Consider the following 25,851-nt stretch of genomic DNA (forward strand, 5'->3'; position numbering starts at 1 on the left):
CGGCGAGCGCGCGGCACTTTGCCACTTGCGTTTTTTTTCAAATTTTGAAAAAAATCGCCATTTCAACCGGCACGCCGGCGGTGTGGACCGGCACTGGTACGGCACTGAGACGTCACTAGGACGGTACGCTGAGGTCTGTGCACGGCACTGCGACGGTAGCCATTTCCACGCTACCGCACGTTACCGCCACAGTACCGCAGCCCAATGAGAGGGGGCCTTTAGTCCCAAAGCGACCAGGTTTCCCTACGCTTGCCCCCCTTCTGTTCGTCGTCGTTCTTCTTCTGAATAGCAGAGCTTGGTATGCATTTAGGAAATTCAAAGACAAGAAAGGACGCTACAAAACTTAGATATGAGCATCGCAGAACACATCTAGATCATCACAACTTCGAATGAATTCAGGCCCTGAGTGGATTTTCGAGTTGGTGACCCTCTCCCCCTACCCAAAGCAACCAGGTTTCCCTACGCTTGCCCCCTTCCGTGCGTCGTTTTTCTTCTGAATAGCAAAGCTTGGTATGTATTAAAGGACGCGACAGACAGCTGAATGTAGCCATCGTAGTACATGCACCGACTGGATGCTATTAAGATAAAAGTTTTTCCATACACGTCGCGAGGAGTCACCTTTGTGCGAGCTCCCTTTCACGATACAGAGACGCGGGCAGGGCGGTTTTAATACACTCTACTTCACCGCCAAGGCCTTGATATGTTGATTATCCATTCAGAGCAGACGGTTCTGACGGGCTCTTTCTCTGCCCGACAGTGTGCGACGCCTGACAGTTTGGTCTGATTGCTAGTTAGCGCGTTCCTTTAACAGGCTTATTTTGCCCGGGCAGGCATTCCATACGGTCTGTCGTACATGGTAATGATCACCTTTTTTGTCCCCCCTCCCTGGATGGGTCGCCGTCGTTTCCTTTCACGTCGTCGTCTCCGATTTTCCGGGCGATTTTTCTTTGTCCACTTTTGTCGGAGAGGAGCTTTAATAAGGCTGCGCTGGCGGGGGAGAACCGTTAGTTGTTCTCACACGGGTAGGAACTCTATGAAATCTGGCGTGTAAAAGAATTTGTTCTGAAGACGGTCAAAGCAAGACATCTCATACCTCCGTGAAATATTATTCGTTTTATTTTCAGATTTAGATTTCTTAATGCCATAACCCTGGACGTATAATGCGCTATATTCACATATTGTTACACATTGTCTGCCCGTCCTTTCATGTTGCATGTACTTGCAATTAGCCTACGGGCAAGAACTTGAAATAAACTTTCTATATAAACTATAACGCTGCTGGGTGTCTCAAATTGAGGTCATTAACCTAGTTGGGGTAGAGAAAGAGGGTGGCGGCTTGCAATGCTACAGTACCTCACAATCCTGCTTGGAGGCCAAAAATCGCCATATTTCTTTGGGACTTCAATAACTACCAACATATCAAAATCCATACAAATCAATCAAAGGGGTCTTGGATAAACTAGTTATAGTTCGAGCACACAAACACAACCAGAAACAGTACCCAAGAAGACCACTCAGGGGGCCAATTAGATCTGGTACGGTCCATGTGGACAGGTGGTCACTGCATGCAGGATTATCGATACTTGTGTCAATGTGAAACAAATATCACCGAAAGTGGTTACATTGGCTAGGTGATCTAATCTTTATGTAGAGGCTAGGTGGTAATTTGTACAGGTTTGACTGTAACTGGGTAAACAGCTAAAAAACCACTAAGTTCTTCTAACCTGTTTCGCTAGTCTAAACATGACAACTCTAGTATCCTATGATTTTACCAACCAAATGAAACAATTCACGGAATTACTTCTGAAGAATGTTTCCAAGTTTGTGGATGAACTTTTTCACCCCGACGATAGGAGGCGTGCCGGTGGTCTATCCTACAACAAACGTTCCATCAGTGAGTTTTATGTCGACGTAAAATGGGGGTCCCGTGTTCTAGCAGGTGCCTCCAGCACGTTAAAGATGGTTAAAATGAAAGGGCTAGCAACCTCTCCCTGTAAGAATATACCTGCTACAGAAATAGTAGGGAAACTTGCTGCCCTATGTGCAACTGGGCACCACAAGGATCTGAACGAACGAACGTACGAACTAACTTGCTGGAAGTGAGTTGACTACATGCCTCGAGCACGTTAAAGGGGAAGTGCGAGCAACTCCTTCGTATGAAAATATACCCTACAACTGAAACAGCAAGGAAACTTGCTGCCCTACGTGCCACTAGGCGCTGCAAGGGTCTAAACGAACGAACGAACCGTTGCAGAAAGTGAGTTGGCTACATGTACGTCAAGCCGTTTCTCACAAAATTCCAGTTGACTCGATTTAGAAGATTGAACTTTCCACTCTTGACTCTCTTTATACCCTGTAACCGTGGGGTCCTGACTATCTTTATGCCCTGTGACCAAACATCTTATCAAGGCCGCCGAAACCGTGCCCTAACATGACATGTCCGTGATCCAGCCATCTATATGTAGAAGGGGCGGCTTAGGGTGGATAAAGTAGAAATCCCCGAAAGGCCTTTAACGGCACTGAAAGAGATAAAGGTAATCAACGTATCATATTTCACTCCATATGCCATAAGGAGGATAATCCATTGTTTTTGCTGACCTTTCTCTCTCATTCTTATGACCTATCAGTCAAATTGATTCAACTCTGTCATTTTTTTTAGCCCGAGTGTCATCCTGTTTAGTTCCAGGCTCTGCCTTCACGGCAAATGGCCTGAAATTTGGTATAGAGTTTTGCAAATACGTACTCCGTGACGTTTTTGTTCTTTTATACATACTCTTTGAAATTCTTTTAATGAATTTGTGCGGAATTCAGTACGTCTTTCTAGAAATATACCATTTTACCTCAATGAAAAATGGAGGTACTGAAACGGAGGTACTGTTTTGGGCGTGTCTGTGTGTGTTTCCGTATATTTGTGGTCAGCAGTAACTCAATGATATCAAGTTGGCATGTGGGTAGGTGCTGGCAAGATAAAGGTCAAGGTCGATTTTTGGGCCCCTGTTACGTGACATTGGTACTGCAGCAGAACTTCCGTTTTTTGTATCTTATGCCTAGGTAGACATGTTATGGCCTTATTTACCTTGCTTGGAGATCGCGGAGATTGCCACTTTGACGACATCGATTTAGGGCTCTTTTAGTACGGCGGATGAGGGGGGGTGTGTAATTAATCACTTTGTGCTCCACAGTCCCTCTTTTGTGAACGTTAAGCGCAGCAGCGTTTTTCCTTTAATCATTGACGATCAACGCTGCTGGAGCAAATTAACGTAAAACTCCACCGCCGAAATTAGACCGAATTACAGAAAGGTAGTTTCCATCGACTTTCGCGTCGGGCACACAAACGACCGGTTTGCATGCGTTCCCGTCAAACCCGCCTTAATTGTGAGATCGGTCTCCTATACGGCCTAACTTGGAGGCCTCTAATCTCAGAAGCAGACTGAAATGGACGCTGGATCGATCTCTCAAATATTCGTTTACAGAAGTTAGTCATTTTCGCTCTAGAGCTTCGGCGCCAAAGCGTTAGCCTAGGTACCAGCCTTTTTAGCTTCCGTACGCTACCCAACCTCCGCTCCTCGCAGGTAGCGGAGCTTGTGTAGCGCAGCGGAGCTAGAGTAGCGGACGGAAGCTAAAAAGGCTGACATTCAGGCTACCAAAGCGCCCCTTCAAGGCACGTTCCTCTAGACTGCGATCGCGCTGCGACCTCGCTGCGACCTAAATTCGACGTATTTTGCCCTTGACTTTATAACTGGATTATAATGCAAGATACCTGTATATGAATAAAAAGACAACAAAACACACGAAGCGTAAAATGACTCATTTTCATATCTGTGAAATTCGTTGAGAGTTATGTTTTAACAGACCCAATTATCAACTGCTATCTAGATATCTCCTCTAAAGTCGATATTCTGTCTTACTCCAGATTTCTTTAAATCGCTCGGTCGCAAGGCGGTTGCAGCGAGGTCGCCAAAACTTTTGTAGACATTTGGAGAAATCTGGAGTAAGACAGAATATCGACTTTAGAGGAAATATCTAGATAGCAGTTGATAATTGGGTCTTGAAGGATTGAAGGTATCTTCGTCTACGTCTTTGAATCGAGAATCAGGGCCACCAATACGTCGCTCCGTATGGGCAGAGAAATAAGGCAACGTTGTCCCTCACGCCGCTTCTTTCAAGTTTATAGTTCCTTTCTGACCTGTCTGATTGAGCGGTCGAGAAATGCGCATGGTGCCCTCAGAGAACACATTTGCATATTTTTCACATGGACGCAGAAAACATAATTTGGTAGCGCTATTTCCCCGCCCACGGTGTTTGGGCGGCCCGACTGATAAGGGTTGACCGATGGAGCTGGTGGTGATTATAGGGAAATAATCGCCCCATCTACCGTTCCCAATGTCCGCCGTCCTACAGTGGGCTGTCCCGCCCAACGAGATGGCATTACAGAGGGGACATATCGTAAAGAATCGGATATAGGGGAAAAGGTGTTGAAATGGGTGTTAAAAATCATTACAAACAAACAAGGACAAAAAGTACACACTATAATCAAATTGTGTAATGTACTTCAAAAACTCATATTTCAAGTACTTTTACGTGGCTTCCCCGACCAAAAGGGTCATCATCTAGCACGGTGAGTCTGGCATCCAGGCTATGAGTCTCTTCAACTACTCTCCAAGCAGAGGTTGGTGGGGAAGAATGTGATCTTTTTCATGATGCCCCGTTTTTTGTCCGCTCTCCCCACCTGCTTGGAGAGTATCCTAAACACGTCTGGTAGCGAGACTAGCACAGTGCAGGGTACGAGACTACGGCCGGCTCCCCGGTCCGTGGCTCCTGTCCTCCCGGGGACCAGGATAAGTCACGCAGGTCCTGCTAAATACGCCTGGTAGCGAGACTATCACGGTGCAGGGTAAGAGACTACGGCAGGCTCGCCGGTCCGTGGCTCCTGCCCTCCCGGGGACCAGGCTATATGAGGCTCCTTAACAAGCCTGGTAGCGAGACTATCACGGTGCAGGGTACGAGACTACGGCCGGCTCCCCGGTCCGTGGCTCCTGCCCTCCCGGGGACCAGGATACGTCACGCCGGTTCTGCTGAACACGCCTGGTAGCGCGACTATCACAGTGCAGGGTACGAGACTACGGCCGGCTCCCCGGTCTGAGGCTCCTGCCCTCCCGGGGACCAGGCTATATGAGGCTCCTGAACACGCCTGGTAGCGAGACTATCACGGTGCAGGGTAAGAGACTACGGCCGGCTCCCCGGTCTGAGGCTCCTGCCCTCCCGGGGACCAGGCTATATGAGGCTCCTGAACACGCCTGGTAGCGAGACTATCACGGTGCAGGGTACGAGACTACGGCCGGCTCCCCGGTCTGAGGCTCCTGCCCTCCCGGGGACCAGGATAAGGGTGGCTTTACACACAGTGCACTTCAGATAATCCGAACCGGTTCCGAATCCGGATCGGTTGTCTTTAGACCTACGGGCGGAAGGGCAGTGCGCCACCCGTGGCGCAAGATATTACAGTCGCTCCTCTCATTTTTCTTATGTTTGCTACAAGCGTTTCCTGGCATATGAAATAGAACGAGCCCAACAAAAAAGGAGGATGAGACGCATGTACAGGGACAGGCAAGACCAGGCTTGAACCCGCCGGCGTTCGTCCTTGCCGCCCTGGCTGTACTGCAAGCCGGGCACGTTGATCGGGTCATAGGAGAATACCAAAGAAGAAGCAGCCACGGGTGGCAGGCCATTGCACTTGAAACATTCGAAAACTTTCAATGACAATTGCACAAATGTTTCAGAATGAAGAAAATATGCTTCTATCGCTAGCGCAGGCTTATTAGCATATCATTATCATGATACCGAAAGCGGTCTCGGAGCCAGTTTCCTCTTTACACACAGATCGGAACCGCATCGACCCCCCGCTGATGTGGACTAGACCAGGGTTGGGATGTGGTCTGGTGCGGTTCCTGGAGAAACCGGATTCTCCTCTTTAGACTGGGAACGGGAGGCGAACTAGTCCAGTTAAAGTGGACTAGTTCGGGTAAAGTGGACTGTGTGTAAAGCCACCCTAAAGCCACCCTAGCCCTAAGTCAAGCCGGTTCTGCTGAACACGCCTGGTAGCACGACTATCACGGTGAGGGTACGAGACTACGGCCGGCTCCCTGCGCCACTAGGCTCCTGCCCTCCCGGGGACCAGGCTATATGAGGCTCCTGAACACGCCTGGTAGCGAGACTATCACGGTGCAGGGTACGAGGCTACGGCAGGCTCCCCGGTCCGAGGCTCCTGCCCTCCCGGGGACCAGGATAAGTCACGCCGGTCCTACTGAACACGCCTGGTAGCGCGACTATCACAGTGCAGGGTACGAGACTACGGCCGGCTCCCCGGTCTGAGGCTCCTGCCCTCCCGGGGACCAGGATAGTCTCGTCGGTCCTGCTAAACACGCCTGGTAGCGAGACCATCACGGTGAGGGTACGAGACTACGGCAGGCTTCCTGCGGCACTAGGCTCCTGCCCTCCCGGGGACCATGATTAGTCACGCCGCTCCTGCTGAACACGTCTGGTAGCGAGACCATCACGGTGAGGGTACGAGACCACGGCAGGCTCCCCGGTCCGTGGCTCCTGCCCTCCCGGGGACCAGGCTATATGAGGCTCCTGAACACGCCTGGTAGCGAGACTATCACGGTGCAGGGTACGAGACTACGGCAGGCTCCCCGGTCCGTGGCTTCTGCCCTCCCGGGGACCAGGCTATATGAGGCTCCTGAACACGCCTGGTAGCGAGACTATCACAGTGCAGGGTACGAGACTACGGCAGGCTCCCTGCGGCGCTAGACCCCTTCCCTCCCGGGGACCATGATACGTCACGCCGGTTCTGCTGAACACGCCTGGTAGCGAGACTATCACGGTGAGGGCACGAGACTACGGCAGGCTCCCCGGTCTGAGGCTCCTGCCTTCCCGGGGACAAGGCTATATGAGGCTCCTAAACACGCCTGGTAGCGAGACTATCACGGTGAGGGTACGAGACTACGGCAGGCTCCCCGGTCCGTGGCTCCTGCCCTCCCGGGGACCAGGATAAGTCACGCCGGTCCTGCTAAACACGCCTGGTAGCGAGACCATCACGGTGAGGGTACGAGACTACGGCAGGCTTCCTGCGGCACTAGGCTCCTGCCCTCCCGGGGACCATGATTAGTCACGCCGCTCCTGCTGAACACGTCTGGTAGCGAGACCATCACGGTGAGGGTACGAGACCACGGCAGGCTCCCCGGTCCGTGGCTCCTGCCCTCCCGGGGACCAGGATAAGTCACGCAGGTCCTGCTGAACACGTCTGGTAGCGAGACCATCACGGTGGAGGGTACGAGACTACGGCAAGCTCCCTGCGGCACTAGGCTCCTGCCCTCCCGGGGACCATGATTAGTCACGCCGGTCCTACTGAATAACCAGCCGTCGGCCCTCCGGACACAGGCCGGGACAAGTACGCCGAGAAAAGACAACACTTCATGTCGGGACCGTACATTATTGTAGCGGTGTGGGGACGATATATTCCTTCGCGAAATAACAAATTTCGCTCAAGTACTAGTATCTTCTGAATGGTCCCCGATAACAGTTAACCGTCAAAGACATTATTTATTTTGTGCGTAAAAGGAAGACCTCCTGAAAGTCTCTGAGCCGCATTCCAAAGAGGGAGAGTCCTGGTGCAGTACTATACAAAGCCGCCAGTGGGCCCATAATCTAATCATTTCTTGATTTTACCATCACCCACTTGCAACCAGGTACACACAGACACACAGAGCCGGGTGGGGCAAACCATTCCATTAAGTTGCCATCCTGTTGATAGATAGGGGTATAAGCACATTATGTGCCCCAAACAAGTCCTACTCGTAGAGCCTGCTAATAGGCTAAAGTCAACACAAGGAATAAACATCTATGTCAGGCGTGCAGCGATCGTTAAGTTAGGGAGTTTCTTTAGCTCGTTAAAGGAGCACGATTCCATCAACCGTACCTTAATCCCCTCGGAGATTACAATTCGATTAGGTACACCGAGCTTACAACACACCCAATAAACATTTATCATCCGGACAAGAATGAGAAAAACGTCTTGATAATTGGGAGAGAGGGACCTAACATCTACTCCCACCCCTGGGTTAAGAATGGTTGCTCCCTGCGCGAACCCCAAATTTTGAAAGAGAGTCAGTGAGCGCGCCATTCGCCCGATCGTCTGTTTTGTGTGGGAGAGACGGTCTTGGACGGGTTTTGTTTGACGTTTTCTTGTGTCTTGTGACCTTCTCAGCTCAGGACTGAAGCCTCCTTGGAAGGAAGCCTCGCCGTTGTCTTCCACGCGACCAGAGGGCGGAGTGACCGCTGAATCAGACCGTTTGACACTGTAGTGCGAATGGTCACCGGCACGAGACGGGCAGTACCGCTATATCCATCACATGGACTGGCAACCGGATTTAACAATTATTCCTGGAACTCTTGGCTTATAAGAGGAGGGCAGCATTTGGAGAAATCATCGAAGGTATGCGTATATTTAATTCTTGTGTTAGTTATACTCTTGTTAGATGTCTCTATGATAGACTGTGAAGGTAGCAAATACTGTACATATCTCCATTTTATAAGTCACAACGCAGTTCTGTGAAATGATGTTTTGGTTTCGAAACTCCGCTGTCTGTTTTCGCTCCCATCATAATTATACATTCAATATTCTCCGTGTCGTGTTTTGGTTTGTATATCATATTGATGTAAGGCTATCCAAGAGGGCTGGTCTTGAGTTTTATTAGTTCTGACAAAATATGTCGATGGGAATTATACCTCCGCCTCGTCAGCGTGAGTGTTCCGTGACATCTCGGTCGGTTCAGACCCAGGTTGTGCCGTCCCGATCCGATAGCTCCCAGGGAAAACACGTCGTGGCTTTTGTGTACGTTTATTTATTCAGAATGCCAGATGTGTGTTAGACTAAGAGAGACGAGTATTGTGGGAACAGGGACGCGCACCAGCTTTCCCGGCAAATCTTCTGTCAGCGCTGAGACGGAACCCGGAGAAAATGATGGCGATTTGATGACTGTGGCGGAGGAGTGCGTGAAAGCGCGTGTCAATGCAGGGCCCTGTGTCAATGTTCTCCTTTCCCCTGATGTCTTTTGGCAGGCGTTGCTATGACGACGACCACTTTCCCTCCAAGTAGCGTGTTGTGTGTGGAGAAGGAGTTGATAATGTATTCTTCACGCCCGCTCTCTTTCTCTCGTTTGTAACCTCAAGTTTTTTTTGTCCCCTCTTGTATACAGCGGTCTCAGCTGCAAGGGAGGGAGGGTCTAGTGTGTGATCTCACGAAACCAAACAAGGCGGTGGCAGGGGACTCGCCCCCCGTCAGTAGACAACAGCTGTGGGCTGGACGTCATCCTCGGGCCAAATCCCGACAGCGACAAAACATCGGACCGTCCTTGGAACCTGTGTTGCCAAGAACAAACTCACCTTGGGTCGTCCCTGTCGTCTTACACCGCTAAGGTAGGCAAGTCTGAAATATGTAAGACATGGTTAGATATATCATTGACTGCCTTAATGATACAAGCAAAATGTATTATGTGCACATGTGATGCGGGAATCTGTGAGTACTGTATATGTGTTTTCTGGCGTGTTTCTTCGTTTTCGTTTGTTGGGTAAGAATAAACGCGCGTTACTATGAAAAAATTTAAGCATCCACCAGGCCCTCCTACGGGCTATGGATCGTAGAATTCGGCAGAAAAAGGCATGATTACCCAGTAGATTCAGTCCATGGTGAAGATTACATAATTTTCGCCCGCGCAACGGAGCCTGCATATGAAACCCTGGCAAATATTCTCCCTATAGCCAGCGTAGTTAGTCTGGTAGAGACAAAAATCAAAACGCTGCAAAAGACTTCCCGAAGTCGTACAGAGGTAAATAACACGGCAGGGGTCACAGACGGTCATTTCATCAGCCGACTTTTCTTTCTGTTTCCCCGCCCATTTCTGAAGTCCATTTCTGTCTGATGTTATCGCCTGGCCCGTTCCTCGTTTGCAGGGAGAAGCGAACAATTTCCAACTCGGCTGAAGCCTCCCTCATCACCCGAGCGGCTTTAAAGATAGTGTAAGTCGCCTTGGATCACAGGGAGTAGAAATTAGTGGGATTTGTAGTTGATCACGCTGGTTAGAATAGCCCCTATCCTTTGGGTGTTTGTTGGGGGCGAGTCTTGCGCTAATAGAAACCAGGAGGGGCGCCCTGTTTGAGTTCGAACAAGGAAGTCCTTTCACGCTCTAGTTGAGGGCGATGCCGTGGGGAGAGACCTGTATACCGGCGCACCTCTGAACTGATTATTGGCTAGTTTGGTGTAATTTCTCGGTAGGTGAACCGGCTAAAAATATATGAGGCAGCCTCGCTCGTCGGTTGACATACACTGAACAGCACAGCGCATCACGACTTCGCCGCGGCCGTGTGTTATTAGATCGCGAATCGAAGATTGACACTGGGAGATGGCCACAGATTTAGGGCAAGGTTGCAGGAAAGCTTTGTCTTATCTTCAACTTTCAAGCAGTTGTATGGCTATGTCTTTTGGTAAGCTTTGCCTATCTATATATGTTTGATACTGTATGTATATTGAATGATAATGCAATACAAAAGCAGAGCCAAGGAGGCGAGCTGGTTTTACTTTTGGTGACGCAACAATAATGAAATACATGTACAAGTGACCACCTATACATAACGTTGGGTAACATAAATTCGCGGGGTACTTAAATTCGGGATTTTTCGAAAACGGGGTGTTTAGGGATATGTGCTAGATGCAACATCAGTAATACCGCTAGAAATGCAAACTTGACAGACTAACGCATTCAGAATACTGTCTGAAAAGCTTCGATAACCATGCATTAGAAGTTGGCTACGTCAAAAACTCTCCGTCCCTTATTGTCACAGTCTGAGGGCTTCGTGGGAGAATTATATGTACATAGTTGTTCGCTGGTTTATAAGACAAATGTCACATCCACTTCCTGCTAAACACAATTATTTACAATACAACTTATTAGAATCTCTTTTGCTAACCTACAACTGGACTCTAAGTGTGATTAATCATCAAAACGCCTCTTTGTTGCTACAACCAATGGCTACGGCACTACGGTGAATTTTCCCGCCGCCATATTCGTTACCCAGAATCCTGCTATTCGGCAGACGACAAACGTTTGCGAGGAACACTTTTTTGTCTAAATGTTGTGTGTGAAAGTGGACTGATGGCGATATTTTCCTCAAAGTTTGCTCTTAGCACAAGCAGAAACACATGGACATAGTAGTATTACCATTTCTACGGCATCCAGCTAACGCCCCGATGAATAATGTACAAATTTCCATGACGGTGGGGGTGAACTTTGAGTGACGTTCTACCGACTCAACACACGGGTTGTTCCCGAAGGCCTGATGCGTGCGGTACGGCCGTTTTTTCGTGTATTTTTTTTTCTTGGACACGTCTATATCCATAGCACTCTCCTCAAGCCAAGGATGGAACGAATAGCTGCTGTATAAAATGTGATTAGCGGTAAGATATTCAAGACGAATCTTCTCTCCCGAATTAATGTGCCCCCCTGTCCGACAGCACCATCATTGTGCGTGCGGCGGACGGTAGTTTCAAGTTGAAATATTATGGTGTCAGCACAACTAGAGACAAAATCTACCATATATATGATTAGTGCAAAGATAGTACATGATACTGACAGAATAATAGAAAAAAAGGATGGTTTATTGTTCTGCTAGATTGATTTCAGTCAACCATTATCGGAAAAATCCCGAATTTATGTTACCCAACGTTACATAGTAACCACCTGACCGATGTGACCACTTTTTGGTTGCCCCTTAGATACATTGTAACTTTGTCCACTAACACAAGCATTATAAAATCTGACTATAGTGACCACCTGTGGTCTTGTTTGACAGTTTTGACCGTATACAAAATTAGTGGAGAAAGCTTTCAAGTTTGGTTCGGGCGGGAGCTCGACCAAAGTAAATTAGATGACCACAAATTAACTGTAGCACAAAGACATTTATGTTTTCGCTTATTTTGTTCATTTTTAAAGTAGATTTCTCACTATGTCTGAACCAGAAACCTCCTTACTACTTGAAAACCGTGCAACACAAGCGAAAAGTCTTACCAAAACAAAACGAATCCTTACATCTGCTTGGAGATTAGGACCTGTCACGCCTCGCAATTTCCCGCCAATTTCTCGCCTGTACGGCCGATATCGAAGCGCATTGATTGGGTGACGAATGAGTCGCTGATTAAGGTGGACGTTATTTACCTCTGTCCTCTGATTGGCGGAAAATCGAATTCCTGTGACGTACTAGGTTCTAAAATCGTCCCAGACGCCCGTGCGAAATGGCCGGATTGTCCCAGTTTTCTTTTATCACTATTGCTTTCAAGATGAGGAGCAGATATTTCATATCTCGTATTACCGAACGTTGTGCGTTTTCGCAATGTCACAGTCGGTAAACCGTTCTTTACACATATTATAGGCCACAGCAAATGCATCTGTACCAGACTTGAGGTCTATTGCGGGAGGGCGAAAAAATAAGCAAGATGGGCAAAAAGAAGCAAGTTGTCTACATTTTCAAAATGGACACCATGAACGTTGTAACCAGAATATGGTATCGCAGCCTACAACTCTTTTATTCCTGTATTCAAGAAGTGCAGAAAGTGACACCAGAGCAGTAGCCTAGTATACAACTACAGTTACTACACTCAAGGCTACCTCACTACATAATGTTTTTTTACCATTTTCAGTAATTTTGTCATGTTGACCATCGCAGGAAAGGAACAAAATTTTGTTTGTTTTTTTCTCTTTAAAATCAGGCGAAAAATCAATGCGCGGGCGAACGTCATCCATAAACTTAGCTTGCATTGGCCCGATATAAGTCAAATGTTTCTATATTATTGGGGTTACAGGACACGCTCACCAACTTTCTAAACATATCCTCGTTATGAGTGATTTTAGCCGTAAAAATATTGTTTATTTTGAAACTCGGACAGGGTGAACTATCAGCCATACATGATTTATATGATAAGCCGTCTGTATCTTATGAAAATATGGTTATCGACAGAGGCAATATCCGTTATGCGTATACAACGTCGTAAGAATCATACCAGAATATGATATGAAAGATTGAAACCGGGAAGCGTTCAGATCCATATTTTGTGAATTATTACTCAAGAAACGTGGGTTAAAACCCCCAAAAGAGTTGTGATTGATTTTTGCGATTGCTTGTGCTTAATTTTGCATGTGGCGTGTGTACGTGTGTACAGGAATATGCAAGATCTTTTACGGTTTTGAAAGTCAAATCATAAAACATTTCTTTTCTATTACCAACCTTTATTTACAAGATCTACAAATCATACATGCGTTACGCATGACAAGCAGTGATTATATCAAACTTCTCAAGATACATTAATTTTCAAACAATATAACAATATTTCCATTCTATGTACCATACTTATACTTGCAAATTGTAAACTTCCCAAGTAATATCAATACGCTAATATAATGACATTTTTCAATTTTGTGAAGTTTAAAACCAAGAATGATGTCTTGTACGGATAATGATAATCTACTTCCATATTTGATACAAAATCATAAAATATACTGGTACACCAGGTCCATTTTAAACCATCTGCAACGAACGTCTAACTTTTAGGTTGAATCGAAATTATGGACCTGATATCGTCTTGTGGCGTTTTCACATTTCGCCAAATCCACCCGTACTGGAACCCCATCTTCCATGATCGCCGTAGCTAATTCAAACATTTTCATGGCATATCATGTGGTTATTTTCCAAAATTCAGTTCACGCGTGTGTTTGTGCGATATGAAAGTGCGGCTGAGCTTTCTAGCTAGCGTCCTTGTGACATTTTGCATAAGAAGCCCCTCGACAGTTTTCAGAGATGCCTTGCAATTACATTGCATGACTCAGGTTCCATTATAACTGTTAAACACAATGTAAACAAACTTTACCAATGGGATATGATTATTAGTATTAATTATTCATGACGCCTCACAGTGTTTAAGAATGAAAGGCATCTTCCATGGGAAAAATTAAGAACATAATGGCTTATTACAGCAGACGCGCATAGAATAAAGATATTATAGAAGTGAAATGGCTTCGGAAATCAATTACGCCGGTAGAGTACAATGAAAGAAGCATAACAGTAACAATTTCTTGTCAAACACAGCCGGCCATGGCCTCCCGACCTTCTGCAGACAATTAGTCGTGAACAGCGTCATCTGTAGGGTCCTGTAGTCATGGTAGTTAACAGTTGGTGGTTGAGGCTGCTTACTAGCCAGTAGTCTTTAAAAGTCATTTCCGGTAATCGGTTATGAATTTTGAAGGTCCGGAGAGTCATATTCTGCTCGGATGCGATCTGAGGATAGCCTGAGTGCCAGCCTTTTTAGCTTCCGTACGCTACCCAAGCTCCAAGCTTGGGTAGCGCAGCGGAGCTAGGGTAGCCATGGTAGCGGACGGAAGCTAAGAAGGCTGGCACTCAGGCTAATCAGAGGAGCGACCTGGATTCCAGGCTACTCCCGATCCAACCCAGTGCCGACCTTGGTTTGGACGCGGTCGGGAGCAAAGTCGTGGGAGGGTCCTTAGATGTAGCCTCTACCAGGCCCCGCAGAGTCGGCTACGGAGAGTTCGAGTTTATTAGGATCCACAATTAGTTACTCTTCCTGTGGTCCATTGTGGTCCTTCTGTGGAGAGAGGGTCCAATATGCCATCGGCGGGCAAACCTTCCCCGTACTCCTCTCGCATGTTATCTGTCTTTTTGGCCGCCTCTGGAGCCTGGTAGAGGCTACCTGATGTGTGACAGGACTGTATAGGAACACACGCTGCGATAGACTGGATGGATTTCCTTTATAAACAAAAACCTGACTATAAAAACAAACACATGCAAACCCCAGGGCACCGGGGAAGGAAGGAAAAGATTTTGTTGCGTAGAGAGAGTTTTACCATTGTGGCTGTCCGATACTAAGGTAGCCATTAACTTTAGACAGTTTAGATCGAACAGTTCTGATCACAAATTCGCGGGATGTCTCGAGCCGTCTCGCCCGCTTCAGTGACCATACAGATTCGGTAGTGTTCCCTCGGGTGGAAAGGTGAGCGTTTAGGTCATGCCCGCTGCCGGATTGAATTTTCCTCCCACACATCCAGCATGCACACTCCGTACATCATGTCCGTAATAACCTTCTTTTCTCCGGAGCTCCTACGCCTCTTCCGCTGTCCGCTTTGGGGAACTCAGACCAAGGTTTTATTGTTTTTCACGCGATTCGTTTCGGTTGCAACTTGACCGCTACAGAGACATACCAATAATGAAAAAAATGAATGAATGAAGACCTTTATTTTTTCCAAATTAGGTCACAAAGAAAGACATGTTTACAGCCATTCAAATGTTGGTACGAGTATGGCATCGTATATAGCAGTCTCCGGTCACACCATACTCCGCCTTACATTCTGTCCCTGGTTAATATTCAAATAACTGCGTACACACACCAAAACAAGCAAACAAACAAACAAACTAACAAATATACAGACCAAAAACAATGTCTTCGTTTTCACAGAGGTTATAAGTTTCATTTTTTTGACGTCCGTGACATCTCAACAGGTATTGTTTTCATTCAGAAATGTGGTCGTCTCTATGCGCATAAACAAATCATTGTCTATTACTAGTATTAGCGACATGAGACAGTTCGCGTTGGCATCTAGACTCAACTTGAGGCTGATACGCATATCGTTACACCTCCATTCCGCTAGTGTGGCGACCGGCTTAGGTATTTACAGTCATACTTTTACATTTTCTATGATATTCCAAATTACGAAGTCAAAGTATACGTGAATGCAATTTACGTCGCCGGGCGATCGCCGGCTAGTGGAATAGAGACTTTAGCGGACGTTTTATTTTGAGCGAAGGTATCTTACAGGTAAGCTTCCTTCTGGTGTAAACATCATTCTTGGGGAGAAGAAATCGTCCCGGCGGCTTAATGTGCCCACGGTGATGAATGCGAGGGAAGGGAAGTGACAAAAACGAAAAGTTCACCCATTCCTCACATCTCAGGACCCCACTTGTCCCCTGCATGAATGACGTCACCAATTCTCCAGGGTGCCGCCATGTTTTTTCGGACGACAATGTCAACTGGGGTGTCGCGGGAATTGAATTGGAGCGACTGAAAAGTCGTCAGTCGAGAAAATGGCTTCGTGGCGTGATGTGATCGAATCTGTAGCGGTTATTAACACTGACGTTGCCTAGAACTTGGGACATTTTTTTGGCCACCAATAACCTCTTTCTCTGTTACCTCCGGGATGGAGGTCAGTGACCTCCGACAGGGGTACTGTTTTTTTCTGTGTTTTTGTGTTCGCACCTATTGCTCAAAGATCCTTTTAATGGATTTTTTTTAATTTTGGCATGTGAGATCCCTATGATGCATGGCAAATTTGGGCGCCGTAGCAGAAGTTTCCATGCCTATAGCGCTGTAGTTCACTAGATCTTCATGGATTTAAGATATAGGGTTCAATTATGCGACAGAAAACTGTTAACGTTCGGTTTAAGAAAAAAACAGTTTCAGTCCGGAAGGAGCATCCAACTGCACGACTTTTCCTCCTCCGCCGTTTGCACAGCCGTTTTCTTCTCGGGGTGCCGGCCCTGTGACACGCAAACGTCTTCATGGTGCCAAGTAGATGGATTGTTTCGTTGTCGCGGATTTTCATACTGACTGTGGTCTTTTGCGTATGCACTACCTTCAGATGTACATTGTGGGTGTCCGATAGGTTTTCAATGTGTTCTTCTAAAGTGTCCCTGGAAATGGTGATGTTTTGGTAGTCATGGCGACTGACGGTGCGGGGTCTGGTGTGGATCTTGATTCCGGCTTTAGGATCTCTCACAGAAATGTCCATCTCTTCGAAAAGATCATAGCTTTCTGTTTCAGAGCCCTCACTGTCACTGTCGCTCTCGTCTGGAAACCCCACAAACTCATCCTCGCTTTCAGACTCGTCGTTACCGTCTGCGGTTGTCTGCGCGGTCTGTGGTTGTGCCGGCGTGACGCTCACCTTGCAAGAACAGGTGTCCAGCTGATGTTCGAAGCCCTCTCTTGTGATGCCAAACTTCTTGACATTTGTTTGGTACATTGAAGATATCTGAAATAATATTGGACGTTACTTCAGGAGCTGTCAGCTTAACGTTACTGGCCTCAAAATCCGAGGCGTGTTTGGGTTACTGACTTAATAAGAACTCTTCAAAGTCGCCTATTTATCTCCGTTTGGTTACAAAAATAATCATTAGCATGTTATCCTACTATTATCCTATCTAAGTGGCTTTGTTACCTTTATTGTTATTCTATGAATAAATTATCGTGCTTTAAAGTTCAGAAAGCTGAAAGACTCGACGACTGGCCGACATATTCAAATTCAGCAAATGCTTTTACATCACACAGAAGCAAGGTAAACCTCTTTGAACGTTATATTGTAAGCGGGTTTTGCATACATGCAAGTATAAGAACATGTCACAAATTACAAAAAGCAAAAGAAGTCGATTGACCGATAATACGGTGCGTAATTTAGACTGATTGTATTGCATATAAAAACGGTTTCTACATTATGTTTTGTGCATTTTGTAACATTTTAGCACCAACGTCCGTCAAAGTGTGCAATAAAGCGAAAACATCATATACTAGTATATTCAGAATAGTTTATGCGTGGAAATAGACAATCATAACGATGTTCTTGTGCGGTTATATGATAAAGTTACACCTTCATGTAACGTTACATGTATAGTTCAAATTTTGTTGGTTCCAGCAAGGAGGGTTCAGCGAACATATTGTAAAACAATCATGATTTTTGACAAATATTGTTCACAAGAAGTTTGGTATTACTTACCAATTCCCAAGTCTCACGCCATGGCCGGTGACTCGAAGACGCGCCGCTGTCGCACTCTGGATTCGTTCTTAGGTGACTTTGCCGGAAAATCCGTTCAATGTCTTCTCTCGCCGGCAGTCGGTGATTTGGGGCCTCACAATGTGCCACAAAATCCTGACCCAGGACTAGCTTGGACTTGATTTCCCTCCATTTCTGTACGCGGCCCGTCTTCGAGAGCTTGCTTTTGGTGGGAAATGTTGGGTCGACTCGAAGGATTTCACCTTCGTCGGGATCTATTCCCTCCCGCAATGACCGCTCCATTAGCGCTAGTGCAGCACCATTGAAGCTGTAAAACTTCATCTCTTCAATCCCTTCGCGTTTTGGTGGTGAAAGTTAACTTTACAAACTGATCTAGATGTATACGTACGGAAGTAGTGGGAATAACAACTGAAATGCGCTTGGTTTGAGTTGATGACATTTACATAAGACCAGGGGTGTTAACAACCCAAAAGTCGACCGTCATTGGCTAATTGTCGGTGACGTTCGGTGACCTGCGAGCAGCCATATGATTGGACCTCGCTAGAAAGTTACTGCCCGACATTTAGTGTACACGGGGGGGCCCAGGTAATAAGGAGGTTCACGGTTCGAAGTACGCATTTGTAGAGACATGCATTGTGGGTATTATGTCCAAGGTGACAACCTGAGATGAGATATAAACCAAACACGTCTCTACATTGTTATGGAAATTGAGAAAATGGTCGAGACAAGAAGTTAGGTATCTTCACCATTGACATATGACCCGCAATGCATTTCGCTACAGATGCGCACTAAGAATCGTGAACCACCTTTATTTCCATGCACTGATACAGGTACGCAGAAGAAAACAATTTCAAGCCTTGAATTTTGAAGTTGAGAACGTCACGTATTACTAACTCTTCCATCTGTATTCCACGCACAGCGCGTTGTAATTTTCGCGAAAATAACTCTCATTTTCACGGCCGACGCTTAAGAACCACGGGGGGCCCATTACGCTACCGCAAAATTTTCACACCTTCGGCGCAATCATCAACGGTATACATTTTACCGTCGCGCTGACTGAGGGGAAATTTATGGCGCTCTAATCTGCCGTCGCGCTAAATGATGCATCCGTAGATATCCTGATAAACGACCGGAGCGCCGGCAACGTTATTATTGGCGAAATGACAGTTTGCGCACACATACAAGTGAGCATTCTGCCAAAACCAGACTTAATGCCAAGCCGCAAATCTCTCGTGTTTGATTGGAGATACGTCTAAACTTTTCATAGCGGGGCGACGCTGAAGGTTTATGAGTTGATTTTATGTATGTTCTCTTTTTATTACGTTAGCAATTACTTATTTCTCACGGAAAGTGCTCGAGTGTGATGCATATTGCGGGGAAGGGAGCGCCCGTGGGGTGGATATGTTGATGTTATTTTGTAAATTAATAGTTTTATTACGCAGACGAGCTAAGTGGAGGGGGTATGATGATGAGATTGATCTGTGTTTGGAGGGATGTGGCGTTTTATGTCGGTAATGTCACACAATCGTGTTTTACGGGTTCACACGGGGATTAGTTGCCAATTTTAAGTGCGTTTTACGGCGATGAACCAAGCGCGAAGTTTTGGACAAGGTTATGCTGGAATAAATTTAGATTATACGAGAACATAGAGTCATTGCCCTGAGACAATGTTCTGATAAGGTCAAAGTAGAAACTAGTGTACATGTATGTGTAGAGATTGTGATCTCGCAAAATCTGCGATTCCAGATATGTAAAGATCCCGATCGCAGTCTCAGTCGAGATGTCGTGCGTGATCAGGATCTCTGTCAGTTTAATCGGCCGTTTTGCCGTTAGATAGAGATCTCTACCGGTGGAATGACCTATTCTGCCATATCACAATCTCTACCCTAATATATTGATATCTATGAAATTTGTTTATAGTTTATGCTGCCGCTTCCAGTGGACTATCTCCTGCTGTAGTGCCGTGTATATGCTCGCATAGCTGTGTGGCCTAAGGGCTAACGAAACGGAGAAGGGCGCCGCCCTATACACCATTTGGTGTGCGAAGGCCGGCTTTAACTATAATTGCAACTACATGTACTCTGTCCTGTTAGATAGTAAAACTGTAATATTAGAGTGGGCGAAAAGGCTAACTAACAGTTCCCGTTCAAAGTCCCGTTCAAACGACCGTTAAATCCGTCAATACACAGTTCAAAGGCGGGAACGTAGTCTATCCCATTAGGTCGACTGTCACGCCGTCTTTTAAGTTTGCAATAAGAACTAATACCACGGGAACGCCTGACCCAGAGTATCGACTTGTCAGACAATGACCTAAGGCACTTACAGCTAAAACTATGTCAGAGATCTCCCAGGGTAGTTCCCACGTGCATCATACAGTCTATGCGATTGATGTTTGGTATGTCCGGTCGATCCACTGAAAAGGCCTATATACTAGTATGCATTGCCTTTGTGTAGTCCAGCAATTTCCATATTGATATATTGATAAAGTATCGTGTTATATTATCTTACGGCTTAGTCGATATTTTCTTACGTCGTATTTTATGTACGAATGTTATGTACCACTTTTTGTTCAGGCAAGTGCTTTCACTGATAATGATTGGAAATAAAGACGAATGTAAGTCGATGATCTCTGACGCCATGCCTGGTATTTACGGAATATTTTATTCGCATATACAATGCAATTTTCGATCAATTTTCGGTGTGAATGAAAATGAATGCACTCACTCATAGACGTAATGAGCATGGATACAATTTCAAAACCATCACCGTGGCTAGCCTGGATGCCAGACTGTTTTCAGGGCATACACACGCCAGTCCCTGGGCTCTAGGGCCAACATACCCTCAATACAATTTTACCACAGACATATATCCTGAATTAGGCCATGAGGCACGCGCACAGTCTTGGGGGCATGCTGACCCTAAAGCCGAGGAGCTGGTCTGTGTAGGGCCTGGAATCTGTCTGGCACCCAGGCTAGGTATAGCCTTAGTGTCATCCTGTTTCTGTTCCAGGCTCAAGGTAGAGCCTGGAACTGAAACAGGATGACGCTCAGGCTAGGCTAGGCATGCCAAGCCAGGCAAGGAGATGCATTTGAAGTTGAATCCGTTTATTACGTCTGTGAATGAGTGCATTCCTCTTCATTCGCTGTCTGGCATCCAGGCTAATACGACATGCCTTTCATCTTCACAAAAAGTAGGCCACGTCTTCCCTCCATAGATAGCCTGGATACCAGACTGTTTCAAGGCCGGTCGATGCATATTATAGAGATGTAGTTTTCCCCGGCCATGGGTTATCGTCTAGTGCGGTGGGTCTGACCACTCTGACGGGGATTTGATTTCGGCGTTGGGAGAAGTGGAGTGTTCGCAGTGGTTTTAGGTTCACGGTGGAAACAAATGAGTGGGCGGGCAAGAGACATTTTCGCGGTGAACATTAAACCACCGAGAACATGTCACCATTTACAGTATCACTGCACGTCCACGCGTCATCCTGCCGAGCCCATCACGATGACGCCCACGGCGACGCCTACGTCACACTTCAGACGGGAGAAGAGACGTGCCGACAGGGCTGATTAATGGTCTGGTAAAGTTCTCCCGCTGCGCTCCAGCTGGGCCGGCGTAGACGGGATGACTCAGTCCCAGATCATCAACGTTATCTCCATGTATCAAGATATCGTAGATTCGCTACGAGAAAACGAAGAAAATTCGGCACGTGTGTGTGTGTGTGTGCGTGTTTGTGCGTGTGTGTGTGTGTGTGTGCGTGCGTGCGCGTGTGTGTGTGCGTGTGTGTGCGTGTGTATGTGTGTGTGTGTGTGCGTGCGTGCGCGTATTTGTGTGTGTGTTACTAGTAAATCAAAAACATATGGATGGAATGTTTTGATATTTGATATGAGTCTAATTTGATATGCGTCTAGGCATCGGCGACATGGGGACATGGTTATATTTTTGTCCCCCCCCCCCCTGGCGGCTTTCCGAGGTGATGCAGGGTTAAACTACAGTTCTTTGTATATTTTGTCATCGTTAACAGAACTTTCTACTTCATGAATTTAACTCTTTCGGTGCGATTTTGGCTCTGCTCCGAGCCTCACTTCTTCCTGCGTTAGCTGAAAAGTTAATTACCTTATGTTATGTAGTCGTAAAATTGATGATCACCGTCTACGGTTTTGAGGTTTATCATGCAGGGATTGACAGTTGGTGATTGCCCCGTTCCGTGAGATTGCCGGGGATTTGGGTTCTTCTTCCTCCATACGTGATGGACTCTGCAGATTAGCGCCCTGGATGTCGGAATCTGAACCATGCCCTCCCTGGAAGCTGGTGTACTGATTTGCTTCCTCCAGTGATAGACAGACTTCAGGCTGGAATTGTAAGGAGGGCGTCTGGCACGTGATTCTGTCTGTTACGTCTGTCTGCAACATGCTGGATACATATTGTTTGTCAGTTAGTTTATTTATTTGTTTGTTTGTTTGAACAGTCTCTAGAGTGATTTCATTATTGGCCCCTTGGCGGATTTACATCGTACTGCAGCAGGACCTCTGGTTTTGATATCTCGTGTTCTGGACAATGCATGACGGAATCTGAACCATTCCTTCCCTGAGACTGAGAGCTGGTGTGCTAATTTGCTTCCCCCGGTGATAGACAGTCTTCAGGCTGGGATTGTAAGGGGGCTATCTGGCACGTGATTCTGTCTGTACGTTACGTCTGCCAGCAACAGACTAGATCCTTACTGTTTGTTTGTTACCTTCGCTGATGTCTATTTGTGAACAGCTTAACTCGAGAAGTTGTGGGTGGATCTTTATGATATTTGGTATGATGTTAGGTGCTGCCAAAATGGAAAAAAAATACTGGGTTGTGACCCCCACCCCCCTGTCGGCTTACCATGGCATTCGTATATTCTGTTTGTCGAATAACTTTCAATATAACTGAATGATTGACAATTTCACGATGTTATCAAGCACGATGGATTTATTATGTTGTCGTTGATAAAATCGTTGTTCAAACATTCAACACGATTTGATATTCCTGGCCCAGATTTTTATTCAATTTAGACGCAATCATTTATTCCTTTGGGTGGATGATTCAGTTAAGTATCTTTTAGCGAATCATGGTAGGTCCCAAGGGATGTAATATATCTTAATACATTTATCACTACATTATGAATGTATGATTGAATCTAGAAGAATGGCCTGAAAATGTCGACAGCGTTATCTGTTTTAGTTGGTGACGGAGGTGCGACAAGAAGTAGTTCCATAAGATGAAGATTGATGTTGTCAGATTTTGTGAAACGGTACAAATCATTGGAGAGGGATTGTGCGTGTGTGATAGTGAAACGCTACATTGCTATTTTTGGGTCAACAGTTTTGTATGTTGTTTTTTGTTACCTCCGGGAAGGAGGTTTACCTCTGACAGGGGTACAGTTTTTGATTATGTCTGTGTGTTCACACCTTTATTTCAATATCCTTTCGATGGATTTGTTTGAAGTTTGGTGCGTGGGTAGTTATTGAAGTCCCAAACAAACATGGCGATTTGGGCCCCCTATGGGTATTTTAAGGTACTGCAGTATTACAGGTCGCCCCCCCCCCCTTCCTGAAGGTAGCGTGGTCTTGACATGAGTCTTTACCATTTCTTACCATATCGCAGTTACCGCCATGAGTTCTCATTATCCGTGGTGGCCCGGGTATGTTTGTTTTCGTCCGCTGTTTGGGGTCAGAGCACGGTTTAATCCTAACCGGAAAGACCTGGAAAGGAAGTTGGGGGGGGGGGGGGGGGGGTTACTGTGGAGTGTTGAAGGTCAAGTTATGATAGTCGAAACGCCACACTTGGCACCAGTAGAGTGCGTCGTTGTACTGAAATTTTTGCTTATCTTTTAAAGTTTTTTCCAACAAAGTTTTTTTGCAACTTTTGATCTGAAAGGTCCAGTTTTCTGCTTGAGATGACGTCTACTTGTAATAGTAAACCCCCGAATGCTTTCTCACTGGCTGGATAGGGGGCGGAATTTTGTCAAATCCTGGTGTCATTTCAATCTTTCGGCTGTAGCTCTTTAAAATGCCTAAACAATCATGGCAAATCCAGCTTTGCAGTGGGGATAAAACGGTCTGCAATGTAGGTAAATGTGTTTTTAAGTGATTGTTTTTGCATGACTTCACATGTGTGGCAATATAAGGTTCATTTGGTGGTCCCTCCTAGCCTGGAATCCAGCCTTGTTAGTTGTGGCCCGCTCCGTGTAGCGTGCGTAGTCCAGTGGTTAGCGATCTTGCCTCTGGAACTCGAATCCCGGGGTTCGATCCCGGCTGTGTCGCTCACCCGACATGCACGCTGACGGAAAGGGTCGCAGTGTCCATTGTGCTTGTCGAAAAGAGCTAGGGGAATTTCCCCGGTACTATGAACCTGTAAATACTGTACATAGCGTCTGTCTTCTCTGTCACGATCAGTGGAAGATTAGCTCATCTGTTCATTGAATTCATTTGAGCTAAACTGGTTCGAGATCACTTTCCTGTCCTTTTCCCCAATATCCGCTATCCGCCAGCGGATCTTGGTGAGCGGGCCAGAGCTAAGAGGCTAGTCCTTCCCCTGTTAGAGCGTTGCCCATAGAGTTGACCGAAGCGGAGTCTCGTGGAAAAGTATCCCTTACATGCCCAGGGGGCGCGGGAACATGTGCTGGAACCATCGCGCCTGGAGCTGATCCGCGGTGACCTTGCAGGTCGTGAGAGAGTTGGTCTGAGCGGTCTCAAGGTGCCGTGTCGGTGGCACGGGTTCAAACGGTTTACAAAACTCGCTCGTGCCACAGGACTGTCTGGTCGCTCGCCATCGATATATATATATATACTGTAAATGCAGAAATATTCGCGGTGGTTTTATGTTCGCGGTTTTCGCAGTGAGCTCTTCGCCGCGAACTTAAAACACCCTCCTACACATACTCCATTTTGTACCTACCGCGAAATTAAATCCCGCGAACTTAAAATTCATTTACTGTATCTGAAGTGCAGCCAATAGGTACCCATCTGAGTAATGAGGCTGTTGTAGTGCCTTTTTAACGTGCTGAAGGCTCGATCACGGGGACCCCATTTTTGTCCCTTCCGAAAGACGAACCAGCTCCAACCATATGCCTTTCCCCTGTGTCTATCAATCGGAATCGAACCGGGGCCTCCCAGTTGCCAAGTAATTGGAACCAAGAGCTCAAAATGAAATGTCCTTCTACATCTTTATCGACAGTAGTGGAACAAAACTGGAATCACAGAACAGATAATATAATATGAGACATATGAACATCTAGCTGTGGCAACAACAAACCAATATAAACTTGACACAAAAAGTTAGGAAACTTGATTTCGGTCGATGATATTTCCGTGAATACTTTATCAAATGCATTGTATCGTATTTTACACCATTAGAAACTTTTTAGCGCCCTGTTATCCTTGATATCCGTTTTAATCATATTACATTAATGGGTAGAGCCCCGGTAAACATTATGTGAGTAGGTTGGGAAAGAAATATATAAGTCATATGAGTTCTCCATGATAAGTGTTTCATACGCCCATATCTGGTGTTATAGCCGCCCACATACGTTTCATCAAAGTGTAACCTTTAGGGCGGCTATTTAACTTGTCTACTAGTCAGCCATTAACCGGTAATCCAGTTAATACCCTCATGTCTTTCCTGAACACATTTGTATCGAGTTGCCCGTCACCCAGGTTGTTTTTCTTCTTGATTGACGGGTCGAGTGCGGCACAAGTACTTCCCCTCCTCCTACCTAATGCCTCGAGTGAACTTTTACTCGCCTGCATGGTTCAGCGAGCAGCTCTCATTCTAGACCTGAAGGGCCAGAGTTCGAATCCCGGCTGTACGTTGTCGTTCGTCTGACTCGGTACTTGAAAGGTTGCAGTCCTTAGGACAGTAGGTATAGCACTGGTCTAGTGTTCGTCGTGCTTGTCGAAAAAAACTAGACTGAGTTAGACTAGTTGAA

At 46.3% G+C, this 25,851-nt stretch overlaps 2 protein-coding genes across 5 annotated transcripts in view; one reads left to right on the plus strand and one right to left on the minus strand.

Annotated features, from left to right (window-relative positions):
• Window positions 1-25,851, plus strand: part of LOC136439024 (metabotropic glutamate receptor 3-like) — a 155,920-nt gene that overhangs the window by 24,989 nt on the left and 105,080 nt on the right. For 2 of the 4 annotated variants that reach the window (XM_066434135.1, XM_066434154.1), the window contains exons 1-2: window positions 8,137-8,491; window positions 9,255-9,474. The gene's annotated coding sequence lies outside the window, so the exon portion shown is untranslated. Of the gene's footprint in view, window positions 1-8,132; window positions 8,492-9,254; window positions 9,475-25,851 lie in introns of those variants that run through there. The other 2 variants (XM_066434146.1, XM_066434179.1) reach the window with 2 other exon arrangements.
• Window positions 14,953-18,467, minus strand: LOC136439047 (uncharacterized). The gene is made up of 2 exons (XM_066434193.1): window positions 17,880-18,467; window positions 14,953-17,141 (listed from the first exon to the last, which is right to left on the minus strand). The coding sequence occupies exons 1-2, from the start codon at window positions 18,216-18,218 to the stop codon at window positions 16,497-16,499; spliced, it is 984 nt and encodes a 327-aa protein (XP_066290290.1). The 5' UTR covers window positions 18,219-18,467; the 3' UTR covers window positions 14,953-16,496.

Source organism: Branchiostoma lanceolatum, chromosome 1 (genome assembly GCF_035083965.1).
Source record: "Branchiostoma lanceolatum isolate klBraLanc5 chromosome 1, klBraLanc5.hap2, whole genome shotgun sequence".
NCBI lineage: Eukaryota > Metazoa > Chordata > Leptocardii > Amphioxiformes > Branchiostomatidae > Branchiostoma > Branchiostoma lanceolatum.

What these genes read in the sequence shown, in the direction of transcription:
- LOC136439047 (XM_066434193.1), bottom strand. Translation starts at nt 18,218, where the DNA reads ATGAAGTTTTACAGCTTCAATGGTGCTGCACTAGCGCTAATGGAGCGG. An exon ending in GGCGTGAGACTTGGGAATTG is followed by an intron (nt 17,142 to 17,879) that starts GTAAGTAATACC and finishes ATATTATTTCAG; the next exon opens with ATATCTTCAATGTACCAAAC.